The 21,445-nt window shown below is 42.0% G+C and overlaps 1 protein-coding gene across 9 annotated transcripts in view; it reads left to right on the forward strand.

Moving 5' to 3' along the window:
• Positions 1–21,445, forward strand: part of CLIP1 (CAP-Gly domain containing linker protein 1) — a 149,700-nt gene that overhangs the window by 100,431 nt on the left and 27,824 nt on the right. For all 9 annotated transcript variants that reach the window (XM_039471897.2, XM_039471899.2, XM_039471902.2 and 6 more), the window contains 3 exons: positions 2,094–2,210; positions 4,820–4,926; positions 11,095–11,215. In XM_039471897.2, the coding sequence (XP_039327831.2) occupies positions 2,094–2,210; positions 4,820–4,926; positions 11,095–11,215 (345 nt within the window). The remainder of the gene's footprint in view (positions 1–2,093; positions 2,211–4,819; positions 4,927–11,094; positions 11,216–21,445) is intronic.

Consider the following 21,445-nt stretch of genomic DNA (forward strand, 5'->3'; position numbering starts at 1 on the left):
TTTAGTAGAGACGGGGTTTCACCATGTTGACCACGATGGTCTCGATCTCTCGACCTTACGATCCACCTGCCTCAGCCTCCCAAAGTGCTGGGATTACAGGCTTGAGCCACTGCGCCCGGCCCAACTGTGGTTTCTTAAAGGCTTAGGAGCAATAGTGAAAGTCGTCCAGGTACAGTGACTCATGCCTGTATTTCAGCACTTTGGGAGGCTGAGGTGGACAGATGGCTTCAATCCAGGAGTTTGAGACCAGCCTGGACAACATAGCAAAACCTGGTCTCTACAAAAAATACAGAAATTAGCCTGGCATGGTGACACATGCCTGTAGTCCCAGCTACTCAGGAAGGCTGAGATGGGAGGATTGCTTGAGCCAGGAGGCAAAAGTTGCAGGGAACCAAGATCACGCCATTGCACTCCAGCCTGGGCAACAAGAGTGAAACTTCGTCTCAAGGGAAAAAAAAAAGAAAAGCAGTGGTGAAATTGGCACATATTGAAATACAGAGTCTTCTGTTTGGCTTTTAACTATTTCATTGTGTCTATCCATTTGGAGTTGGAAGATTCCATTGAAATCTTCATGGCTGATAATTGGATAGGTATAATGGAGAATCATTGTGTCTATCCATTTGGAGTTGGAAGATTCCATTGAAATCTTCATGGCTGATAATTGGATAGGTATAATGGAGAATTTTCATAAACTTTATTAGACCAATAAATTATAAACAAGTGCCTAAAAGGATTTTCTAAATTAATTTATTTTTAAGACAGAGTCTTTCTCTGTCATCCAGGCTGGAGTATAGTAGTGTGATCTTGGCTCACTGCAACTTCTACATCCCGGGTTCAGGCGATTCTCCTGCCTCAGCCTCCTGAATGGCTGGAATTACAGGCCCCCGATACCATTCACGGCTAATTTTTGTCATTTTTTTTTTTTTTTTTTTTAAGTAGAGAGGGGGTTTCATCATGTTGTCCAGGCTGATCTTGAACTCCTGACCCCATGATCTGCCCACCTCAGCTTCCCGTAGTGCTAGGATTACAGGCATGAGCCACTGCAGCTTGCCTGTTCGTTTATTTTTTTAAAGGTGGAAATCTTGCTTGGTTGCCTAGGCTGCTCTTGACCTCCTGGGCTCAAGCAATCCTTCTGTCTCAGCCCCCTGAATAGCTGGGACTATAGGTACATGCCACCGCACCTGGCTATATTTTGGTTTATTTTTATGGTTATTTTTATATCTAACTTTTTTTTTTGAGATGCAGTCTCACTCTGTCACCCAGCCAGGAGCCTCCGCCTCCCAGATTCAAGCGATTCTCCTGTTTTAGCCTCCTGAGTAGCTGCTACTACAGGCGCATGCCGCCACACCTGACTAATTTTTGTATTTTTCATAGAGACAGGGTTTCACTATGTTGACCAGGCTGGTCTCGAACTCCTGACCTCATGATTTCCCTGCCTCAGCCTCCCAAAGTGCTGGGATTACAGGTGTGAGCCACCACGCCTGGCCATATCTAACTTTTTTAAACTTTTTATAGCAGCTAAGAGTTGGTCTCCACATGCCTCTTTTTATTCATAGCCGTGTTTTTTTCATTGCCCACAGCTTGCATTAAATACTTCTCATTAAACACTTCAGCCTTATGTTAGAAGTGCCCAAATAATTTCGATATATATTTGAAAATTTCTCAACCTAAATTTGAGTGACTTCAAAAGCCCCAGATTTGAAATAGCAAGGATAGTATTTTAAACTTTTAATAGTAAATATGATTCCAAGAAATTCGGCTAAATAAGGGTGTTGTTCATTGTTACCACTGAATAGTCTTTTAAGCATAAGTCAGAATGAAGGGAGCATGCTTGTCAGTATAACTTGGAACTTTCCTTGGAAGATGTATGTTTAGAGGTTCTGAAAACATGCAAATTGCATAACAATTGACATTGAAAAATGGCAGGAAAGGGGTCTGCATATTCTACTTCAGAGTAAAGACCTTTCCTGTCTTGGTCTGTGACTGATTTCCTGTCTGGATTGGTGACTGATTCACCCTCTCAGTGTGCCTCCCTTACCTGATGGTGTCGGTGAGGGGTGTCCTCATTTCTCACAGTGTTTCCTTGTATTTAGGCTGCTCAAACAGCAGAAGATGCAATGCAGATAATGGAACAGATGACCAAAGAGAAGACCGAGACACTGGCCTCCTTGGAGGACACCAAGCAAACAAATGCAAAACTACAGAATGAAGTAATCAGATTTAAATGGCTTTTTGTTCAAAGAACAGCTTACCGACTTGATGGAATGTTTGATCACTAACTCAGGATTGCTTATGTTTTCGAAGTGTGGCCTTACACAGGTTTGAAATGTATGCCAGAGCCATGATAATATTTAATAAAGTGTATCACTTCATTACTTATTGGGATCAAACTTTAAAAATTGAGGAAAAAACCTTAATAGCGTGGGTTTCTAAGATAACTATTTAGTAATAGCAGTAGCAAAAGGAGGTACTGATGGCCTGCTCTAGCTTTTGTATCCTTTGTCTTACATCACACCCTTTGTTTTTTCTCTCTTTCCCAACTTTGAGCCACTAAATTTCATTCCTCAGCCCTGAGTTTGATGTAGGCCTTTTCTTGGCCCAGCTCAGTACTGATTTCCTTTTGTACCATCTTGAATGAGTCACTTTTGGAGCTGGGACAAATCTGTGGCGTCAAGATATTTTGATTCTGTCCACAAGTAGCATTTCTCCTTCTGTAGCATTTCTCCTCCTCGATTTTCCTGCTCCCACCCTCCCAGCTCGTACCAACCCTGTCTTTGTTTGGAAAGCTGTTATCTAAATCCTAAGACTGATGCACCGAAATGGTTATGTGGAGTCCTATGGAACTTCAGATGCTTTTTTTCATTTGTTTTTTTGAGATGGAGTCCTGCTCTTGTCACCCAGGCTAGATGGCACAATCTTGGCTCACTGCAACCTCCGCCTCCCAGGTTCAAGCAATTCTCCTGCCTCAGCCTCCCAAGTAGCTGGGATTACAGGTGTGCACCACCACACCTGGCTAATTTTTATATTCTTAGTAGAGACAGGGTTTCGCCATGTTGGCCAGGCTGGTCTCAAATTCACGATCCGTCTGCCTCGGTCTCCCAAAGTGCTGGGATTATAGGTATGAGCCACTGCGCCTGGCCCAGATGGTTTTAAAAGTAACAGGCAGGTAAGACATTAAGGAAGGAAAACAAGGGGAAGGCGGTGACCAAACTGAGGAGCCACTGTAAAAACTAGGACTCCTTGTTGTGGAGGTCAAGGATCAACTTCTCAAAGGAGATGAACATTTGGAGGTAATGATAGGGTCAATAACAGCACTTCACATTGAAGGAAGTACATTTATAGAAGGGGCAATCCTAAGAGAAGATGACTTAAGCTAAAAATATGAAAGCATTTAAAAACATAGCTGTTAATCAAAATTAGAACCTGAAGTAAATGAGAAGATTTTAGGGAATGTGTCTAACCTGCAGCAGTGGAATCGGGGAAACTGTGTCCTACCACAAATTCCTTTGTGTCTTTGTTATAGCCAGTATACAGGGTTGGATGAACCATGTTTTCGGACCCATTGTTATATTTTATTTTTCTTGTTTTGTTAATCTGGAATGTTAGAAGGTGTTAAAAGGAAGGTGTTGGTTTTAAAATGAGCAAGACACTTTCTGGGACTCCTGACTGGTGGCATGTAGCATGGCAAAAGGAGATAGCTCCCTTTTCTGGCTGTAGGAGACAACTTCCCAAGGCCGAGGAGCCACTTTGAGGAATGGAGGCCCACATGAGCTACCATCCTTGGTGAGGTCTCTACACCTAGAGTTCCAGCCGCCTGCCAGAGCCTGTAATCAGTCACATTCCCACTTATCCCAGTGACAACTCTGGCTTTCCACCAAGGGCCAGGCCCACACCTGGCTGCATCCCCATGGGCTACTGATGTGGCTAAGTGGGTGTGAGTGCTCTTCAGTCCCATGTTATGGCTTTTTCCTCTTCAGTTTCAAGTTCAGATGGGTAACTAAATTTTTTTCCAATCTACAAATACTTTTGATTCAAATAAATAATTTTTGTAGTGAGGACTATGTAAATCTGGCACTGACATTGAAAACTTTCATATCCTGGCCGGGTGTGGTGGCTCACGCCTGTAAGCCCAGCACTTTGGGAGGCTAAGGCAGGCGGATCACCTGAGATTGGGAGTTTGAGACCAGCCTGACCAACATGGAGAAACCCCGTCTCTACTAAAAATGCAAAAAAAAATTAGCCCGGTGTGGTGGTTCATGCCTGTAATCCCAGCTACTTGGGAGGCTGAGGCAGGAGAATCGCTTGAACCTGGGAGGTGGCGCTTGTGGTGAGCCAAGATTGCACCATTGCACTTCAGCCTGGACACAAGAGCAAAACTCCATCTCAAAAAAGAAAAAAAAAATCATATCCTAAATCACTAATCTTTGGGGAAAGAAAAGGGCTTCTTTTCATTACAAAGAATAATCCTTGCTTATGTCATTACTTTGCATTTTATTTCTTGTTTTTTTTTTTTTTTTAATCATTTGGTTAGGAAGTTCAGTGATAAGTGCTGAGAATTGTACACAAGATGAAAGAAAATTTTACTTTTGTGTAGCAATTTAGTTTGACATTTTGGCCAGGTGTACAGGATATGTCAGACTAAATGTAAGGAAGAGGTTTACAGTTTGTAATAGACTTGTCATCTGAGACTCAGGAGACTTTTTTTGCAAGTGACTAATTTCATCTATCTTTTCAATACACATTTTCATCAATAATTTGTTCATTTATGTCATTGGAAAAGGAAATAATTTCATCAAGTTTTTTTCTCTTGGTCTTTAAGTTGGACACACTTAAAGAAAACAACTTGAAAAATGTGGAAGAGCTGAACAAATCAAAAGAACTCCTGACTGTAGAGAATCAAAAAATGGAAGAATTCAGGAAAGAAATGTAAGTTTATCTCCTTTGAGAAAAATTATGAAATTTATTTTAAATTGAAAAAGTGAACACATTGCTAATCAGTTAAAAAATATTTGAGGCCGGGCGCGGTGGCTCACGCCTGTAATCCCAGCACTTTGGGAGGCCGAGGCGGGTGGATCACGAGGTCGAGAGATCGAGACCATCCTGGTCAACAAGGTGAAACCCCGTCTCTACTAAAAATGCAAAAATTAGCTGAGCATGGTGGCGCGTGCCTGTAATCCCAGCTACTCAGGAGGCTGAGGCAGGAGAATTGCTTGAACCCAGGAGGCGGAGGTTGCGGTGAGCGGAGATCGCGCCATTGCACTCCAGCCTGGGTAACAAAAGCGAAACTCCATCCCAAAAAAAAAATTTGAGAGGTACATAAAGTATGCAAACTCTGTCGCATACCCTGGAGGTAACATCAGTAACCACTGTTAAGTCAGAACCACATCTAAGTTAAAGGATCAGAATGAAATGTGTACTGGCTGATGAGTTATCTTGGGGATTCAAATGTGACTTGGGGCTGGGTGCGGTGGCACATGCCTGTAATCCCAGCACTGGGAGGTCAAGGTGGGTAGATCACTGGAGCCCAGGAGTTTGAGACCAGCCTGGGCAACATGATGAAACTCTGTTTCTACAAAATATACAAAAATTAGTTGTGTATGGTGGTGCATCCCTACAGTGCCAGTTACTTGGGAGGCTGAGGTGGGAAGATCACATGAGCCCGGCAGGTCAAAGCTGCAGTGTGCCATTATCATGCCACTGTACTCCAGCCTGGGTGACAGAGTGAGATCCTGTCTCAAAAAAAAAGAAAAGAAAAAAGTGACTTGAAAGCCTTATGAAAGTACAAGTAGAGTCAGAATGGCCAGTCTTAACATTTGGTCTCGGACTCCTGACCTCAACTGATCCTCCCGCCTCGGCCTCCCAAAGTGCTGGGATTACAGGCTTTAGCCACCACACCTACCCAGCCAATTTTTTTTTCTTTTTTTTTTTTTGAGACGGAGTTTCGCTCTTGTTACCCAGGCTGGAGTGCAATGGCACGATCTCGGCTCATCGCAACCTCCGCCTCCTGGGTTCAGGCAATTCTCCTGCCTCAGCCTCCTGAGTAGCTTGGATTACAGGCATATGCCACCATGCCCAGCTACTTTTTTGTATTTTTAGTAGAGATGGGGTTTCACCATGTTGACCAGGATGGTCTCGATCTCTTGACCTTGTGATCCACCCGCCTCGGCCTCCCAAAGTGCTGGGATTACAGGCTTGAGCCACCGCGCCCGGCCCCCAGCCAATTTTAACATTTGGAAATGTCAGACCCTTTATTAGCAAGTCCCTCAAAATTCTTTTTTTAGGAAAAACAAACAGCATGTCACTTTCTACATTTTCAGTATTTCAATTTTAAGAGTAATCAAATCATCTGGCATGGAAATGAAATGACTAGCATTTTTGGAAGACTTTAAAATTAAGGTTTACACATCAATTTGTTTCACGGTTTCAGGCAGACAGACTGTTAATACTTCCTTTGTTGATGCTAACTCAGTCCTACTAGGTGATGGAGGGGCAGGGCCAAGTGGACCTGTGCAATAGAGCTCTTAAGGTTTAGATAAAATTCTTGTTTTATGTAGTACTACTTAGGAGTCTTTTGTTGTTGTTGTTGTTGTTTTCTGAGACAGAGTCTTACTCTGTTGCCCAGACTGGAGCATAGTGGCGTGATCTCTGCTCACCACAACCTCCGCCTCCCCGGTTCAAGTGATTCTTATGCCTCAGCCTCTCAAGTAGCTGGGATTACAAGTGCTTACTGCCATGCTCTGCTATTTTTTTTTTTTTTTTTTTGAGATGGAGTCTCACTTTGTTGCCCAGGCTAGAGTGCAGTGGTGCAATCTCAGCTCACTGCAACTTCCGCCTTCCAGGTTCAAGCAATTCTCCTGCCTCAGCCTCCCAAGTAGCTAGGATGACAGTTATGCGCCATGACGCCGAACTAATCTTTGTATTTTTAGTAGAGACTGGGTTTCACCATATTGGCCAGGCTGGTCTCAAACTCCTGACCTTGTTATCCACCCACCTCAGCCTCCCAAAGTTCTGGGATTACAGGCGTGAGCCACCGTGCCTGGCCATATTTTTGCATTTTTAGTAGAGATGGGGTTTCACTCTGTTGGCCAGGCTGGTCTTGAACTCCTGGCCTCAAATGATCTGCCTGCCTTGGCCTCCTAAAGTGATTGGATTACAGGCGTGAGCCACTGCGCCAGCTCTTAGTAGTCTTTTGTTGCGGTCATTAGTAGTCTTTTGTTGCGGTCATTATTAGTATTCCAGTGAGATCACCCTTTAATGTTCAGAGTCCTCACTGAATCCTGTCATGTCATCTACCTGCCGTTAGCGTGGGGTTGTTTTCACCCCATGAAGACATAAATTGTTTTTGTGCCCCGCCTCCTTCGAATTATTTCGTTGACTAATAAAAGCTTAGCTGAGATAGTAGCTACAGCTGCTGTCGCGCTAACCCCAGCCTGTGCTGAGCTGTTCCTGCTGCTGCGCTTCCCAGACCTCTGATCCCTGAGCTCAGTCATTCAGGTGAGGAGCAACCAGATCCCAGGTAGAAAAAGCCTCAGCTGCTTTGGATTCTCTACCTTTTTTTTGCCCCAACAGACGTGAGGAAATCACACTCTCTTGTCAGTGACATGACACTTCATGGCCAGGACTGTTTACGAGAGGGAGGAGCAGTGGGAGACACGTTGGTAGCGTTCCATGGAAGCTGGCACAGGAGGTATGGGGAGCAGGTTGAAAAAGCCCCTACCCCTGATGACTGGTGGCTCCCTGGTCAGATTTCAAGGGCCTTCTGCTGTAAGAGGACTGTGTAATGGGAACATGCTTCTCAAGACACAGCAGTCACTTTGCCTTTCCTTAGTCTTATTCCTCAGGGCTCAAAGCTGGAGAATGAACAGCTGTTTGCCTCTTCGGTGGTGGTTTAGCGTGTGTGGGATTTTGTGTGTCCTCTGGAGCTTTTTTGGTGTTTCTCCTCACCTAATAGGACTGTGGTTCCTGGAGAAAAGGAGGCACCAACATAGACCAGGATTTCTTTCTTTTTTTTTTTTTTTTTTTTGTGAGACGGAGTTTCGCTCTTGTTGCCCAGGCTGTAGTGCAATGGCATGATCTCGGCTCACCACAACCTCCACCCCCTGGGTTCAGGCAATTCTCCTGTCTCAGCCTCCTGAGTAGCTGAGATTACAGGCATGCACCACCATGCCCAGCTAATTTTTTGTATTTTTAGTAGAGACGGGGTTTCACCATGTTGACCAGGATGGTCTCGATCTCTTGACCTTGTGATCTGCCCGCCTCGGTCTCCCAAAGTGCTGGGATTACAGGCTTGAGCCACCGCGCCCGGCCTACCAGGGTTTCTTTTTTTCTTTTTCTTTTTCTTTTTTCTTTTTTTTTTTTTTTTGAGACAGGGTCTCACTCTGTTGCCCAAGCTAGAATGCAGTGGCAGCAGTCTCAGCTCACTACAGCCTCCACCTCCTGGGTTCAATTCAGCATCCCACCTCAGCCTCCCAGGTAACTGGGATTACAGGCGCGCACCACCACGACCAGCTAATCTTTGTATTTTTAATAGAGACGGGGTTTTGCCATGTTTGTCAGGCTGGTCTCAAACTCATGGCCTCAAGTGATGCACCTGCCGGGGCCTCCCAAAGTGCTGGGATTACAGGCTTGAGCCACTGTACTCGGCCACCACAGGGGTTCTAATAGGAGCCACTCCCTCTAGAATATTGCCCTTGCCCCTGGAAACCAGCACTTGTAACTGAATGTTCTTTTCCTGTGTACCACTTACAAGGCTGGTTTTAGGAAAGCTCTTGCTTGATTTCAGTTAGCCAGCTCCTATTTTCAGTTGGAGATCAACAATAAAACAGTTTCTCATGGTGTATAATTTTGGATCTTAGGGAAAAAAGGATATAAGCAAGTTAATGTTTTTTTCAATTTTTTAAATTAATTAATTAATTTTAAAGACAGGGTTTCATCATGTTGGTCAGGCTGGTCTTGAAATCGCTATCTCAGGTTATCCGCCCGCCTTGGCCTCCAAAGTGCTTGGATTACAGGCGTGAACCACCATGCCCAGCCAAGCAATTTAATTTTTGTCTTTACTCACCTGACACAGTAGTAAATCTACAATATATTTAGCATGATAATAGATTTATGATGGATTTATAAGTGAAATGTTTGCATGTCAGGATTAATTATGTTTATTTTGTCTTCCATTTTAAACCCACAGTCTTTTCTGTGTCAAGGTATCTTGTCATGTAGAAAGAAAAGTAGCTTCTTTAAAAACCATTGGAAATATTTTTGTGGCTATTTTGAGAATCATTCTTTGAGTATTTCCAGAATTTGGGTTATTAGAGCCTCTGTCCTCTATGAAATGAATTCACCCGCTACCCACTAAAGAAAAAATGAAGTGCTCTATATCTGAATCACGACTGAAGTCATCTGCCAATTGTAGCTCCTATTCTTGTGGTTTTGCTGCTTACTGGCTTTATGATTTGAGGCAAATCTGTTTACTTTCCAGAGCTTCAATCTTCCTGTTAAAACATAAATAACATTAGCCTCTTTGGGCTTCCAGGATTAAGTGAGAAAATGGACATGGAGGCATTTTGTACATTTTAAAACACTAAATTTTGTTTTTATAGGTCAGTGCTTTAGGCCACTTTGGCCACTTTTAGATTACTTCCTTGATGCATTGTTTTAATTTTCTTTTCTGTGGGCTTGAGAGAGAAGGAACACGAGTGTAAGTGTAGTACTTTGACAGGCCACACACATGCAGACACCATGTAGCCACTCATGAAGGTAGTGACCACCTGGAAAATATAACATTTGGCTTATGATAATTTTATCATAAGGAAATCTGATTTGTCAAGGATTGATGGACTTGGACAGATGAACTTTAGCTGTGATGTGTGTATGCATGTGTACATACATACATATATGAATAGAAATTCGTATATATGAATCTCTCTTGTGAGTAACTAGCTGAGGCTAAAATTCCTTCTCAGTTTTTCTTTAATTGCTAAATAAACATCTCTGTAGAAAGCCTACCTAATTAGTGTGCTAAGAGAATTTTTGTGTAGATTTATTTCCCTAAGTCTTCCTGAGGTCATCCCAGTGTGCATATTATAGGTGGATGGAGAATTAAAAATTGAGAAAATTGAATGTGCGGAGAACCGCCACCCATTAGACAATTGAAGTTAAAAATAGATGCGTTCATGCATCAGCGGATGGATTCATACCCAGATGACTTGATTCAGAATTCAGCCATGTATGACAGCTTGCTAAATGGAGTTTAACCAACACAGACGTACTTAAAATTCACAATTGCATCAAAACCCTCTACAGCATAAAACTAAGATTTAGTGATCAAATATTGTGCATATTCATATATAAAGGATAATGTTTAGGATGTATGTTTTTGATTATTTTAAGAACAAGAAGATGTTTAATAAATATACCTATCCTGTTCATATTTTCTATGGTTATTCATGGTATAGGTTAGCAGGCTGTATTATATTTTTATTTGCTTTTTTCAGTTATAAATTAGCATTGTGGAAAGACTATCAAAATAAAACACTTGTTATGTAATTAGAAAACTATTTCCTTTGGGCATTCCGCCTCTAGTTGTCCTAAAAATATACTCAGATTTACATCAGCACTTGACTCTGACAGATACTGGTAAATGGGACCATTGGATTTTTATTTCTTCCAGAGAAAAACAAATTATAGATCTATGCAGTTAGAACAGAGTGCCTTGGCAGCAAATTAAATCACTTTATCAATGAAGTGTGTTTTAGTAAAATCATCTAAGGGAAATATTCCTAAAGGAGGGCTGACCATCTCTTCTGCCATTTATTTTATAGCAAAATTCCTTTTTTATGGTGTAAGTTCGAGTGATGGGAGGGTGGGGACAGGGTTTATTAGGTTCTGAAAAATGTAATTGTGGGTGGCAGTCCTCCTTTTGGGAGGTTATGGCCATTTAGCCCTTCTGCATGTAGATAATACTGTCTGCTGTTATTATAGATCCTATCAGTCACGTGACCCAGATATATTTTCCTCAGTGCTGTGAAGCTGGTTGTCTCCCACAGTTTCCTTGCCTGTCTTGTTTCTATGGTAACCCGGCACTCACTGTCCTTGCAGAGAAACCCTAAAGCAGGCAGCAGCTCAGAAGTCCCAGCAGCTTTCAGCATTGCAAGAAGAGAACGTTAAACTTGCTGAGGAGCTGGGGAGAAGCAGGGACGAAGTCACAAGTCATCAAAAGGTCAGTGTCCTTTGGCAGGGTTTCCAGCTCTGCCATGGCTGCTGCTGCTGCTGCTGTTGGCAGCGTGCTCAGAGGCTACTCAGAGGTCTGCTCAGTGTGGTGGGGTCATTCCAAATGGAATTCCAAGTTACTTGTGCTATGTGTCTCCTTGTTTTCAAACGTACTGCTGTAGGATTTAGGGTAGCAGCGATTTGACAAGTCCTTCAAAAAACACACAAAATATTGGAACTTCCAAGCAAGTAGAAAATATGGTCTTTATTAGACAATCTTACAGCTAAACATTTAAATAGAAGAGGACAGTATCTTCTACCTACTACGACTTGGATTTCAAAATTATTTTTGTCTTAAGATTTTTTTCACTTTGATCAAAATTGATTTCGAAGAACAGATTCCAAGAATATAGATTTGGTGTGATCAAATATTGTGCATATTCATGTGTAAAGGATAATGAGTGTTGGCAACTGATTTTTAATAGAACTCTGCTTTTCTTTAAATTAGAAAACATGCTTATGCCTTTCCTAATGGAACTGTGCATATATGTGCCCTTGTGTGCTTTGGTAAATAGAAAATGTATGTTACAACTGGAATGAACTACAAGCAGACCACAACTTGTTCGCTTCTATATTTAAATTACAGAGGTTTCTTACAGAAGTTAAACGTGGCAACAAAATTGATTTTAAAGGAAGCTGTATTCTACCTTTTATTCTTCTCTAACAGTTGAATCAAAGTGCTGAATTGTGAGTCACATCTGACTTCAGCGCAGCAGCTTAAAATTACATTTTTAAGAGACTTTTGCTGTGTAGTCATTCATTCTTGCTTTGTACTCCAAGAGGAATTTTTTTTTCATTATATGTTGCAAACATTAATTCTTACTTGGAATGGAGTAGTTTGGCGTAATTGTAAGGAGTAGCCATTGACGTGGTGCAGTTTGTGGCAAAAGCACTTTTTGGAGAGTTAATTTTAGATTTTAAAATCTTCACTATCACTCTCCACAATTTTCTTATTTTGTGAAAGAAATGCCACGTCTCTCCAGACTCCAAGTTGATGACGATGCTATTGGTGATAGTAACTAACACTTACGGGCTCTTGCTATGTGACAGGCACAAATAAATGGTAGCTATCATCTCAGTCCCTGCCATAATTCTAAGCAATAGCACTATTATTCTCCCCATTTGTGAAAGGGGAAACGGGAGCACAAAGATGATAGTAATTTGTTCAGCATTATTCGGTGAGTAGTGTCAAGAGATGTCATCTTCTGATGGAGGCCAAGGAAAGAATCAGTGTGTTGACTTAACTAGGGTCACTGCACTCTCCTTTGATGAGTTTGTGGGAAACTGGAGTTCATGAAGGATCAAAGACCATTGACCAGCAGGGGTTCTTTTTTTTTCTGGCATAAGCTGAAACACGCATATCATTTGGCATCTCCAATATCAGTTTGTCCACAGGGACTTGGAAGAGAAGGATTTTGGCTAAGTGCTGGGTCTGTTCCCATCTTGTATCATTTCTCTGGTAGAGAGAGTGGTTTCCATAAATAGGAGGAACATACAGAGATTATCCTCTTATCTTATGCTGTGACCTTAACTGGACTGATGTTTATAGTTCTTGTCTTTGTCACTCGGAACCAGAAGGGATTCAGGAGACATCATGCTTCCTTGTTTAGAATTTCCCACAGTTTCTTTGCCTGTGTTGGACTCCTCTCTATCCTAGCAACTCTGTTCTTTTTTGCAGTAGAGATTTCAGTTAGCTTCCTACTGAAAAGGTTTTGCGATTTAAAAATGTAAAAATCAGGCACTTTGCAGAGTGATAGAAAATATTGCCTACAGGAACAGGGGGATGGTGGGGTGCGAGTGAAGAAGTGACTTCCTTTTAAAGAATGGGGTGGATTCTTTTTTTAAATTTTATTTTATTGCATTTTAGGTTTTGGGGTACATGTGAAGAACATGCAAGATTGTTGCATAGGTACACACGTGGCAGTGTGATTTGCTGCCTTCCTCCCCATCACCTGTATCTGGCATTTCCCCCCCTGCTATCTCTCCCCAACTTCCCACCCCCCACTGTCCCTCCCCTATTTCCCCCCAACAGACCCCAGTGTGTAGTGCTCCCCTCCCTGTGCCCATGTGTTCTCATCGTTCAACACTCACCTGTGAGTGAGAACATGCGATGTTTGATTTTCTGTTCTTGTGTCAGTTTGCTGAGAATGATGGTTTCCAGGTTCATCCATGTCCCTACGAAGGACACGAACTCATTGTTTTTTATGGCTGCATAATATTCCATGGTGTATATGTGCCACATTTTCCCTGTCCAGTCTATCATCGATGGGCATTTGGGTTGGTTCCAGGTCTTTGCTATCGTAAACAGTGCTGCAATGAAAATTCGTGTGCACATGTCCTTATAGTAGAACGATTTTTAATCCTTTGGATATATACCCAGTAATGGGATTGCTGGGTCAAATGGAATTTCTATTTCTAGGTCCTTGAGGAATTTGCTACTGGTAGTTTTCTGTATTTAACTCAGAAGGAGAAATAATGTGGGCGTGAACTAAAATGTGATAGGCTTTCATGATGGAGATTGTGGAAAATATTGATTACCCAAAAAGATTACAGATCATTCTTTCCATGGAATATATATTTCAAAAGAGTGGAGTGAGCCACCCATTTAAAATAACTTAGAAGCAACCTTAGTTTAATAAAGACTGACTAATCATCGGGCTCTGTTACTCTCTTACTATATCATCTCCAAGATTTCTATAAAATTTCACTTAGTTGCTTTCTATAGTTAAGTCAAACTATTATTGATCAGCTGTGTTAGAAATACATTATAAAGCTATAGTATTTGGCAGAAATGCTATTTAAAAAAAGATTTTCAATTGTAGTACTACAGAAAAATTTACTTTTTCATTCTAAAATCGAGACAGTGGAGACTAGATTGACTTGGGAAAGGTAAATACTGACCCACAACCTAGGAATTTCTCCTGATTCCTTATTTAGAAGCACCATAATTTGTTGAACTGAGCTGATTTCTTTACCATAATTTCATGAAATCATCACAACCTACCTCAGAGATAGTAGGATTCTTTTTAGACAGGAAACAGGCTCAAAAGTGAACTAACTTACCAAGGATACACAGATAGGCAGTGGAGGAACTGAGGTTTGAAATCATGTCTGTCTAACTTGAAAGCCTGTTTGTCCAGCTGCTGTCCTATACTGAGAATAAAACTTATTTCTACTTACTTCATTATTATTGTTCAAGATTTTTAAAAAGCTGTGAGCTAGAAATAGGGTAGGTGGGGTCAAACAGTGCTCTAAAAATGCACTTGGAACACTACTGGTACTTGTTTTTTCCTGCCTCAAATGTTTATTTTGCTTAGAAAACCCAGTGTATCTCAGAATCTTGCCATTCACAGATCTGCTTTTGTGTCTTTCTTGTCTCCTTTCCCGGTTGGTAAGTGTGTCTCATTGTTAGAGGCCCATCTTAATGGTCATTGCCTCTGATCTCAAGCATAGCAAGCTCCTGCCACTCTGTGATCAGGTGTGGGCTCTGCAGTGCCATGACCCTTAGAACCCAGCACTGTGGTCAGTATCATGTGCTTCTGCTTCTCCCAGACTGTGAGAAAATAGGAATCATAGAGCACCACGTGTAGGTTTGAATGAATGCATGGGTGTTTGGTGAGTATCTTGTTTTTAGCCAGAGCCCCAGTTTCTGTTTTACAGAAAAGAGACTTTGTGATTGCTCTTTCCACTTTTTTAGATGATTCCATTTACCTCCAGTTTCATAGCTGTATTAGGGTTCACTAGAGGGACAGAATCTAATAAAGAGGAGTTTATTAAGGAGTATTAACGCACACAATCACAAGGTCCCACAGGAGGCCGTCTGCAAGCTGAGGAGCAAGGAAGCCAGTCCGAGTCCCAAAGCCGAAGAACTAGAAGTCCAATGTTCAAGGGCAGGAAGTGTCCAGCCTGGGAGAAAAATGTAGGCTGGGAGGCTAAGCCAGTCTAGCCTTTAAACATTCTTTTGCCTGCTTTTTTTTTCTTTAGCTGGAGTCTCACTCTGTATTCCAAGCTGTAGTGCAGAAGCTCTATCTCGGCTTACTGCAACCTCTGCCTCCAGGGCTCAGGTGATTCTTGTGCCTCAGCCTCCCTAGTAGCTGGGACTACAGACAAGTGCCACCACACCCAACTAATTTTTTGTATTTTAGTAGAGACTGGGTTTCATCCTGTTGCCCAGGGTGATCTCGAACTCCTGAGCTCAGACAGTCAGTCCACTTCAGCCTCCCAAAGTGCTGGGATTACAGGTGTGAGCCACCACACCCGGCCATCTGCCTGCTTTTTGTTCTGGCTGCGTAACAGTTAACTAGATTGTGCCCACCCAGATTAAGGGTGGGCCTGCCTTTCTCAGCCCATTGGCTCAAATGTTAATCTCCCTTGGCAACACCCTCACAGACATACCTAGGATCAAGACTTTGCTTCCAAAGTCCAGTCAAGTTGACACTCAGTATGAACCATCACAACAGATTTTGTTGGAGAACTGTACTTGCCAAAAACCTCATCGCCAACTTAGTAGGGCATTTGCTTTCTGCGTGGCTGGTAGAAGCATATAGTGTAAATTCAGGCAGGGTCATGTAGTTTAAGATTATTGGAAACCATGCAGAGTATCATGTCTTTTTTTAAGAGGTAGGGTCTCACTGTATCACCTGGGCTGGAGTGCAGTGATGCTATCATAGCTCACTACAGCTTCAACCTCCGGGGCTCAAGGGATCCTTCAGTCTCAGGCTCCCCAGGAGCTGGACTACAGGTATAGTCTAGCCGCTATTTTATTTTCAAAGGGAATTCTAAAAATAGTGTTAGTTCTTCTATAGAAATAGTCACCTTAGGTAGTCACTTTTGATATGTCTGATTTATTGTTTCCAAACCTCACATGTGTTCCCCCTTGTAAAGATAGCAAATACAGTGAGCTGTCACTATGGGAACAGAGCTGATTCTCCCCCTGGCTATTTGTGGAATGAGGTTACAGTTTGCTTATGGAAACTGGACAGGGATTAAATGACTCAATAAGTGTATTTCATGAACAATTTTTCCTGACAGAGGTTACAGTAGATGTGTTACACAAAAAAACTGGGGTTAGCAACTAAATTGATCATGAGTAGTCACCTGCCATTTAAATGAGCCTGAATTCCCAGACATGAATGCTTAGAAAGGGAAAGCTATTTTTAGCTTATTGTGTATTAGTTTGGAAAAATGGTGGTTATCAGCCATCATATTTTTAATCTGGGCTCAGAGGACTTCTGGGCAACTAGGGCCAATTGAAGCGGGATCACCGCCTTCTGCTGTCTCCCTTCAGTACCCAATGCTACGAACACAGTTTTTCTGCATTAAAAAATGTGTCCAGCAAAAGCCAACAAAGACAGTCAACTTCATGCTGTAAACTTTTTTTTTTTTTTGAGGCGGAGTCTCATTCTGTCACCCAGCCTGGAGTACAGTGGTGCAATCTCGGTTCACTGCAATCTCCGCCTCCCAGGTTCAAGCAATTCTCCTGTCTCAGCTTCCTAAGCAGCTGGGACTACAGTTGTGCGTCATCATACCCAGCTAATTTTTTTGTATTTTTAATAGATATGGGGTTTCACCAATTTTGCCAGGTTAGTCTTGAACTCCTGACCTTGTGATCCACCCGCCTTGGCCTCCCAAAGTGCTGCTGTAAACTTTTAAATTGGCAACCAAGGCTGGGTGCAGGGGCTCACACCTTTAATCCCAGCACTTACTTTAGGAGGCTGAGGCAGACAGATCACCTGAGGTCAGGAGTTCGAGACCAGCTGAGAAACATGGTGAAATCCCATCTCCAATAAAAAATACAAAAATGAGCCAGGCATGGTGGTGCATGCCTGTAATTCCGGCTATTCAGGAGACTGAGGCAGGAGACAGGAGAATCTCTTGAACCTAGGAGGCGGAGGTTGCATGAGCTGAGATTGCACCACTGCACTCCAGCCTGGGCGACAGAGCAAGACTCTGTCTCAAAAAATAAAAAGTAAATTGGCAACCAAAAAAGGAAACAAAATTGTGGGTTGACTCTGACACTGTGTCCCCAGTGGTAAGTGGAAAGAATGATGAACAGCAAAATCCTGAGAATTTTTACTCAAATTCTGTCTGTCCCTTTGCCCAGTCCAGTTTGGAAAAAATTAGACTGAAGAGGTGAGTAGACAGCCTGGGAAAAGTCAAGGAAAAATTTGAGGCTTGATACCGTCTTGTACCACCTCAGGATTTTTTACTAGCAGTGGGAACATCTGCCAGTGTTCATTTTCTGTAGCTAGGCCAGCCAACAAACTGTGGCTGACAGGCACAGGGCACCACGGGTATTTTTTCCAAGTGATAAGAAGTCTGCAGGTGGGCAGCCCAGGGCTGGTGTCTCCTCCGGAACGTCCTCACGGAGCTGGCTCTTCCTTCTGCTTGCTCCCCTCCTAGGCGTGTAGTTCTTGTCCACCTGATCCCCGGTTGGCTATTGTACCTCAAGCATCGCAGAGCTGTCCGGAAGGAAGCAGGGGAGGACAAGGCAGGGAAACGAAAAGCGCTTCTCACATGCCCTGTCTTCTAATTTGGGGAAGAAAGTTCACATTTCTGTGATCGTATCACATAACCATCTCTGACTACAGGAGAGGCTGGGGTCCAGTCTCTAGGAAGGGAAGGTAGGCAGAAGTGGTAGGAGCAGTTGTGGAAAGAGCTTGCTGGGGATACGTGCCCCAAGGCAGAGGATATTCTCCTGTGGGAATGGGATTACCTGTATTCAGGTAGAGTGAGTGATATGTGCAGAACACTGAAGAAAAATCTCAGGAAAGAGATCGCCAACAGAGTCTATGTTTAGCACAGGGTTGAAGATAAAGGCCTCAGATAAGGTAGGAAGGGTGTTGGGAGAAACTCATGGCATATGGAGCAAAGGGAAGGTCTAGGTAGAGCCATCCAGAATAAGATGAAATGTATGCATACCATAACCTAAGACGGAAAAGGGAAAGAACAGAACACTGCGAGCCAGAGAGAGACAGGAATTCAGGCCAAGAGAAGTTGATACCCAGGGAAAATAGTGCTTTGTGTTACGTAAAACTAAAGTTATTTGAATAAAACAACTGTTCTAAGAGGAGATGATAAAATGACACAAATTTAACAGGGAGATTGAAGAATTAAGGAAACAAATTCAAGACCAAACCATACCATATCAAGACTACTAAATAAATCAGAAACAGAAAGCAGCCTTATAAACATTTCCTAAAAATACAAAGGAAAGGACCGGGTGCAGTGGTTCACTCCTGTAATCCCAGCACTTTGGGAGGCCAAGGCAGGAGATTGTTTGAGCCCAGGAGTTCAAGACCAGCCTGGGCAACATAGAAAGATCCTGTCTCAAAAAATATATATATGTATGTATGTATGTGTGTGTGTGTGTGTGTGTATGTGCTGGGTGTGGTGGCTCAAGCCTGTAATCCAAGCACTTTGGGAGGTGAGGCAGGTGGATCACTTGAGGTCAGAAGTTTGAAACCAGCCTGGCCAACATGGCAAAACCCTGTCTCTACTAAAAATACAAAAATTAGCTGAGCATGGTGGCAAGCACCTGTAATCCCAGCTACCTGGATACTGACACAGGAGAACAACTTGAACCTGGGAGACAGAGGTTGCAGTGAGCCGAGATGGCACTACTGCGCTCCAGCCTGGGGGGCACAGCAAGACTCCATCTCAAAAAATATATATGTGTGGGTATGTGCGTATAATATATAAACATATATATAAACATATACATATATGTATACATAATATGTACAATATACATGTATAGCATGTTATAGATGTTACACCTATGTTATATGTATGTTACATATAATATATACTTATACATATATAATGTATTATGAATGTGTATATTACATATAACATGTGTTATATGTTATAATATACATATATGTTATATGCATATATACATATATATATTGTGTGTGTATATATATATGTATATAATTTTTTTTAAGTATTAGGAGATAAGAAGTTTTCCCAAGTAAAGGAAGAACTGAATCCGCAAATGGAAAAGAGAGTGGGTTGTATGGAAACCCAGTAGGGGAACCCACTGGGAAAAATTGGTCCAAAATAATAAACACACACACAAATACCCTGGTGATTATTGAAATTCAACAATATAGAAATAATTCTAAGTGCCCAGGCAGAAAAATCAAATTTCTTATAAAAACTTTAAAAACCAGCCCACTGTAGATATGTTCAGTGCCAGAAAATTCTGCTGCACTGCGTCCAGAGTTCTGAGGGACAGGAAATATGGCCAAGGTTGTCATATCCAGATAATGCCTATTCAGGTTCATGTTTTCAGATATGAAAGGACTTGGAAGCTGTGGTGTCTGTGGGTCCTTCTGGAAAGTAGACACTTGATGGTAAATTTGAGCCAAGCAAGACATGAATCAAAATAAAGGCATTAGCAAAAGAGAAATGGACACAAGGATTGGCTGTGAGCATTAAATCCAAGTAAACAGATAGCTAAGCACAGAGCTGTGGGGTTTATGGGCACATACTAATGTGGGGTTCTTTGTTTTTTTGAGACGGAGTCTCATTCTGTTGCCCAGGCTGGAGTACAGTGGCGCAATCTCGGCTCACTGCAACCTCCACCTCCCAGGTTCAAGGGACTCTCTTACCTTAGCCTCCCAAGTAGCTGGAAATACAGGCACATGCCACTACGCCCAGCTAATTTTTGTATTTTTAGTAGAGATGGGGTTTCATCATGTTGGCCAGGCTGGTCTCAAACTCCTGACCTCATGATCCTCTCACCTTGGCTTCCCAATTGGGATTACAGATATGAGCCACTGTGCCCAGCCCATACTAATGTTTTTAATATTTTATTTGGAAATTATTTCAAACCTTGTGAAAAGTTGTAAGAATAGAACAAATAATGCTCATATTTTATTATTTTTACATAAACACCATGCAGTCATCAAATTCAGGGAGTGTAACCTCAATGCAACACAATCACCGATGTACAGACCCTATTCCTGTTCAGGCAGTTGTCCCAGTAATGTCCTTTACAGCTTTATTTTTTAAATTCAGGATCCAGTCCAATTTCATGCATTCTTCTCACTGAATTGTCATGTCTCTTTAGTCATCTTTAATTTGGAAAGATTCCTCTGTTTTTGTCTTTCATGACATTGGCATTTTTTATAAGAACAGGCCAGTTAAAGCTGCATAAAGTCTCTCATTTTCAGTTTGTGTGATGTTTCTTCCTGATGATATTCAGGTTACGCATTTTTAGCAGGAAGACTATGTAAGTGATACTGTGTCCTGCCAGGAGGCATGTTGTTTAAGCCAGCTACCCCAAGTGAATCTTAACAGCATATGCTGTTTCTTTGTCCCATTATTGGTGATGTTAATTTTGATCATTTGGTGAATACAAGTTTAAAACATTTGCAAGGTAAAAAGAAAAAGAAAAAATGTAGAAAAAATACATAGAGAACTTGACTAACAAAATTTGATCGCCACTGCACTCCAGCCTGGGTTACGGAGCAAGACCCTGCTTCAAAAAAAAAAAAAAGAATTAATTTGAAATGATGTCAACGTCTTACATTTTAAAAACATATTTTACTTAAAAAATTTTTACAAAACAATAGTGTGAACCTATTGGGATGTCTTAGAATCATATGTATCTTGTGGTAAATATTTTTTTGCTCTCAACAAATTTATTTTGTTTACTTCAATTTTTTTCTCCCTCCTATTAAAGTAAAATTAAATTTGCTTTTCCCTCCCTCTCTTTGTCCTTTTCATTCTGTATATACATGGAGATGTCTGGCATGTCATTCAGCTAGTGTTAATTATGGTCTTTTTTTTTCTTTTGATTGTTTCTTGCTCTGCCTCCTAGGCTTGAGTACAGTGGCATAATCACAGCTCACTGCAGTCTCAACTACCCTGGCTCAAGCCATCCTTCCACCTCAGCCTCCCGGGTAGTTGGGACTGCAGGCGCATACCACCATGTCTGGCTAACTTTTTTTTTTTTTTTTTTTGAGGCAGAGTCTCGCTCTGTTGCCTAGGCTGGAGTGCAATGGCATGATCTCAGCTTACTGAAACCTCCGCCTGATGGGTTCAAGCGATTCTCCTGCCTCAGCTTCCCAAGTAGCCGGGCTTACAGGTGCCTGCCACCATGACTGGCTAATTTTTGTATTTTTAGTAGAGACGGGGTTTCACCATGCTGTCTAGGCTGGCCTTGAAC

This window comes from Saimiri boliviensis, chromosome 7 (assembly GCF_048565385.1).
Source record: "Saimiri boliviensis isolate mSaiBol1 chromosome 7, mSaiBol1.pri, whole genome shotgun sequence".
Classification (NCBI taxonomy): Eukaryota; Metazoa; Chordata; class Mammalia; order Primates; family Cebidae; genus Saimiri; species Saimiri boliviensis.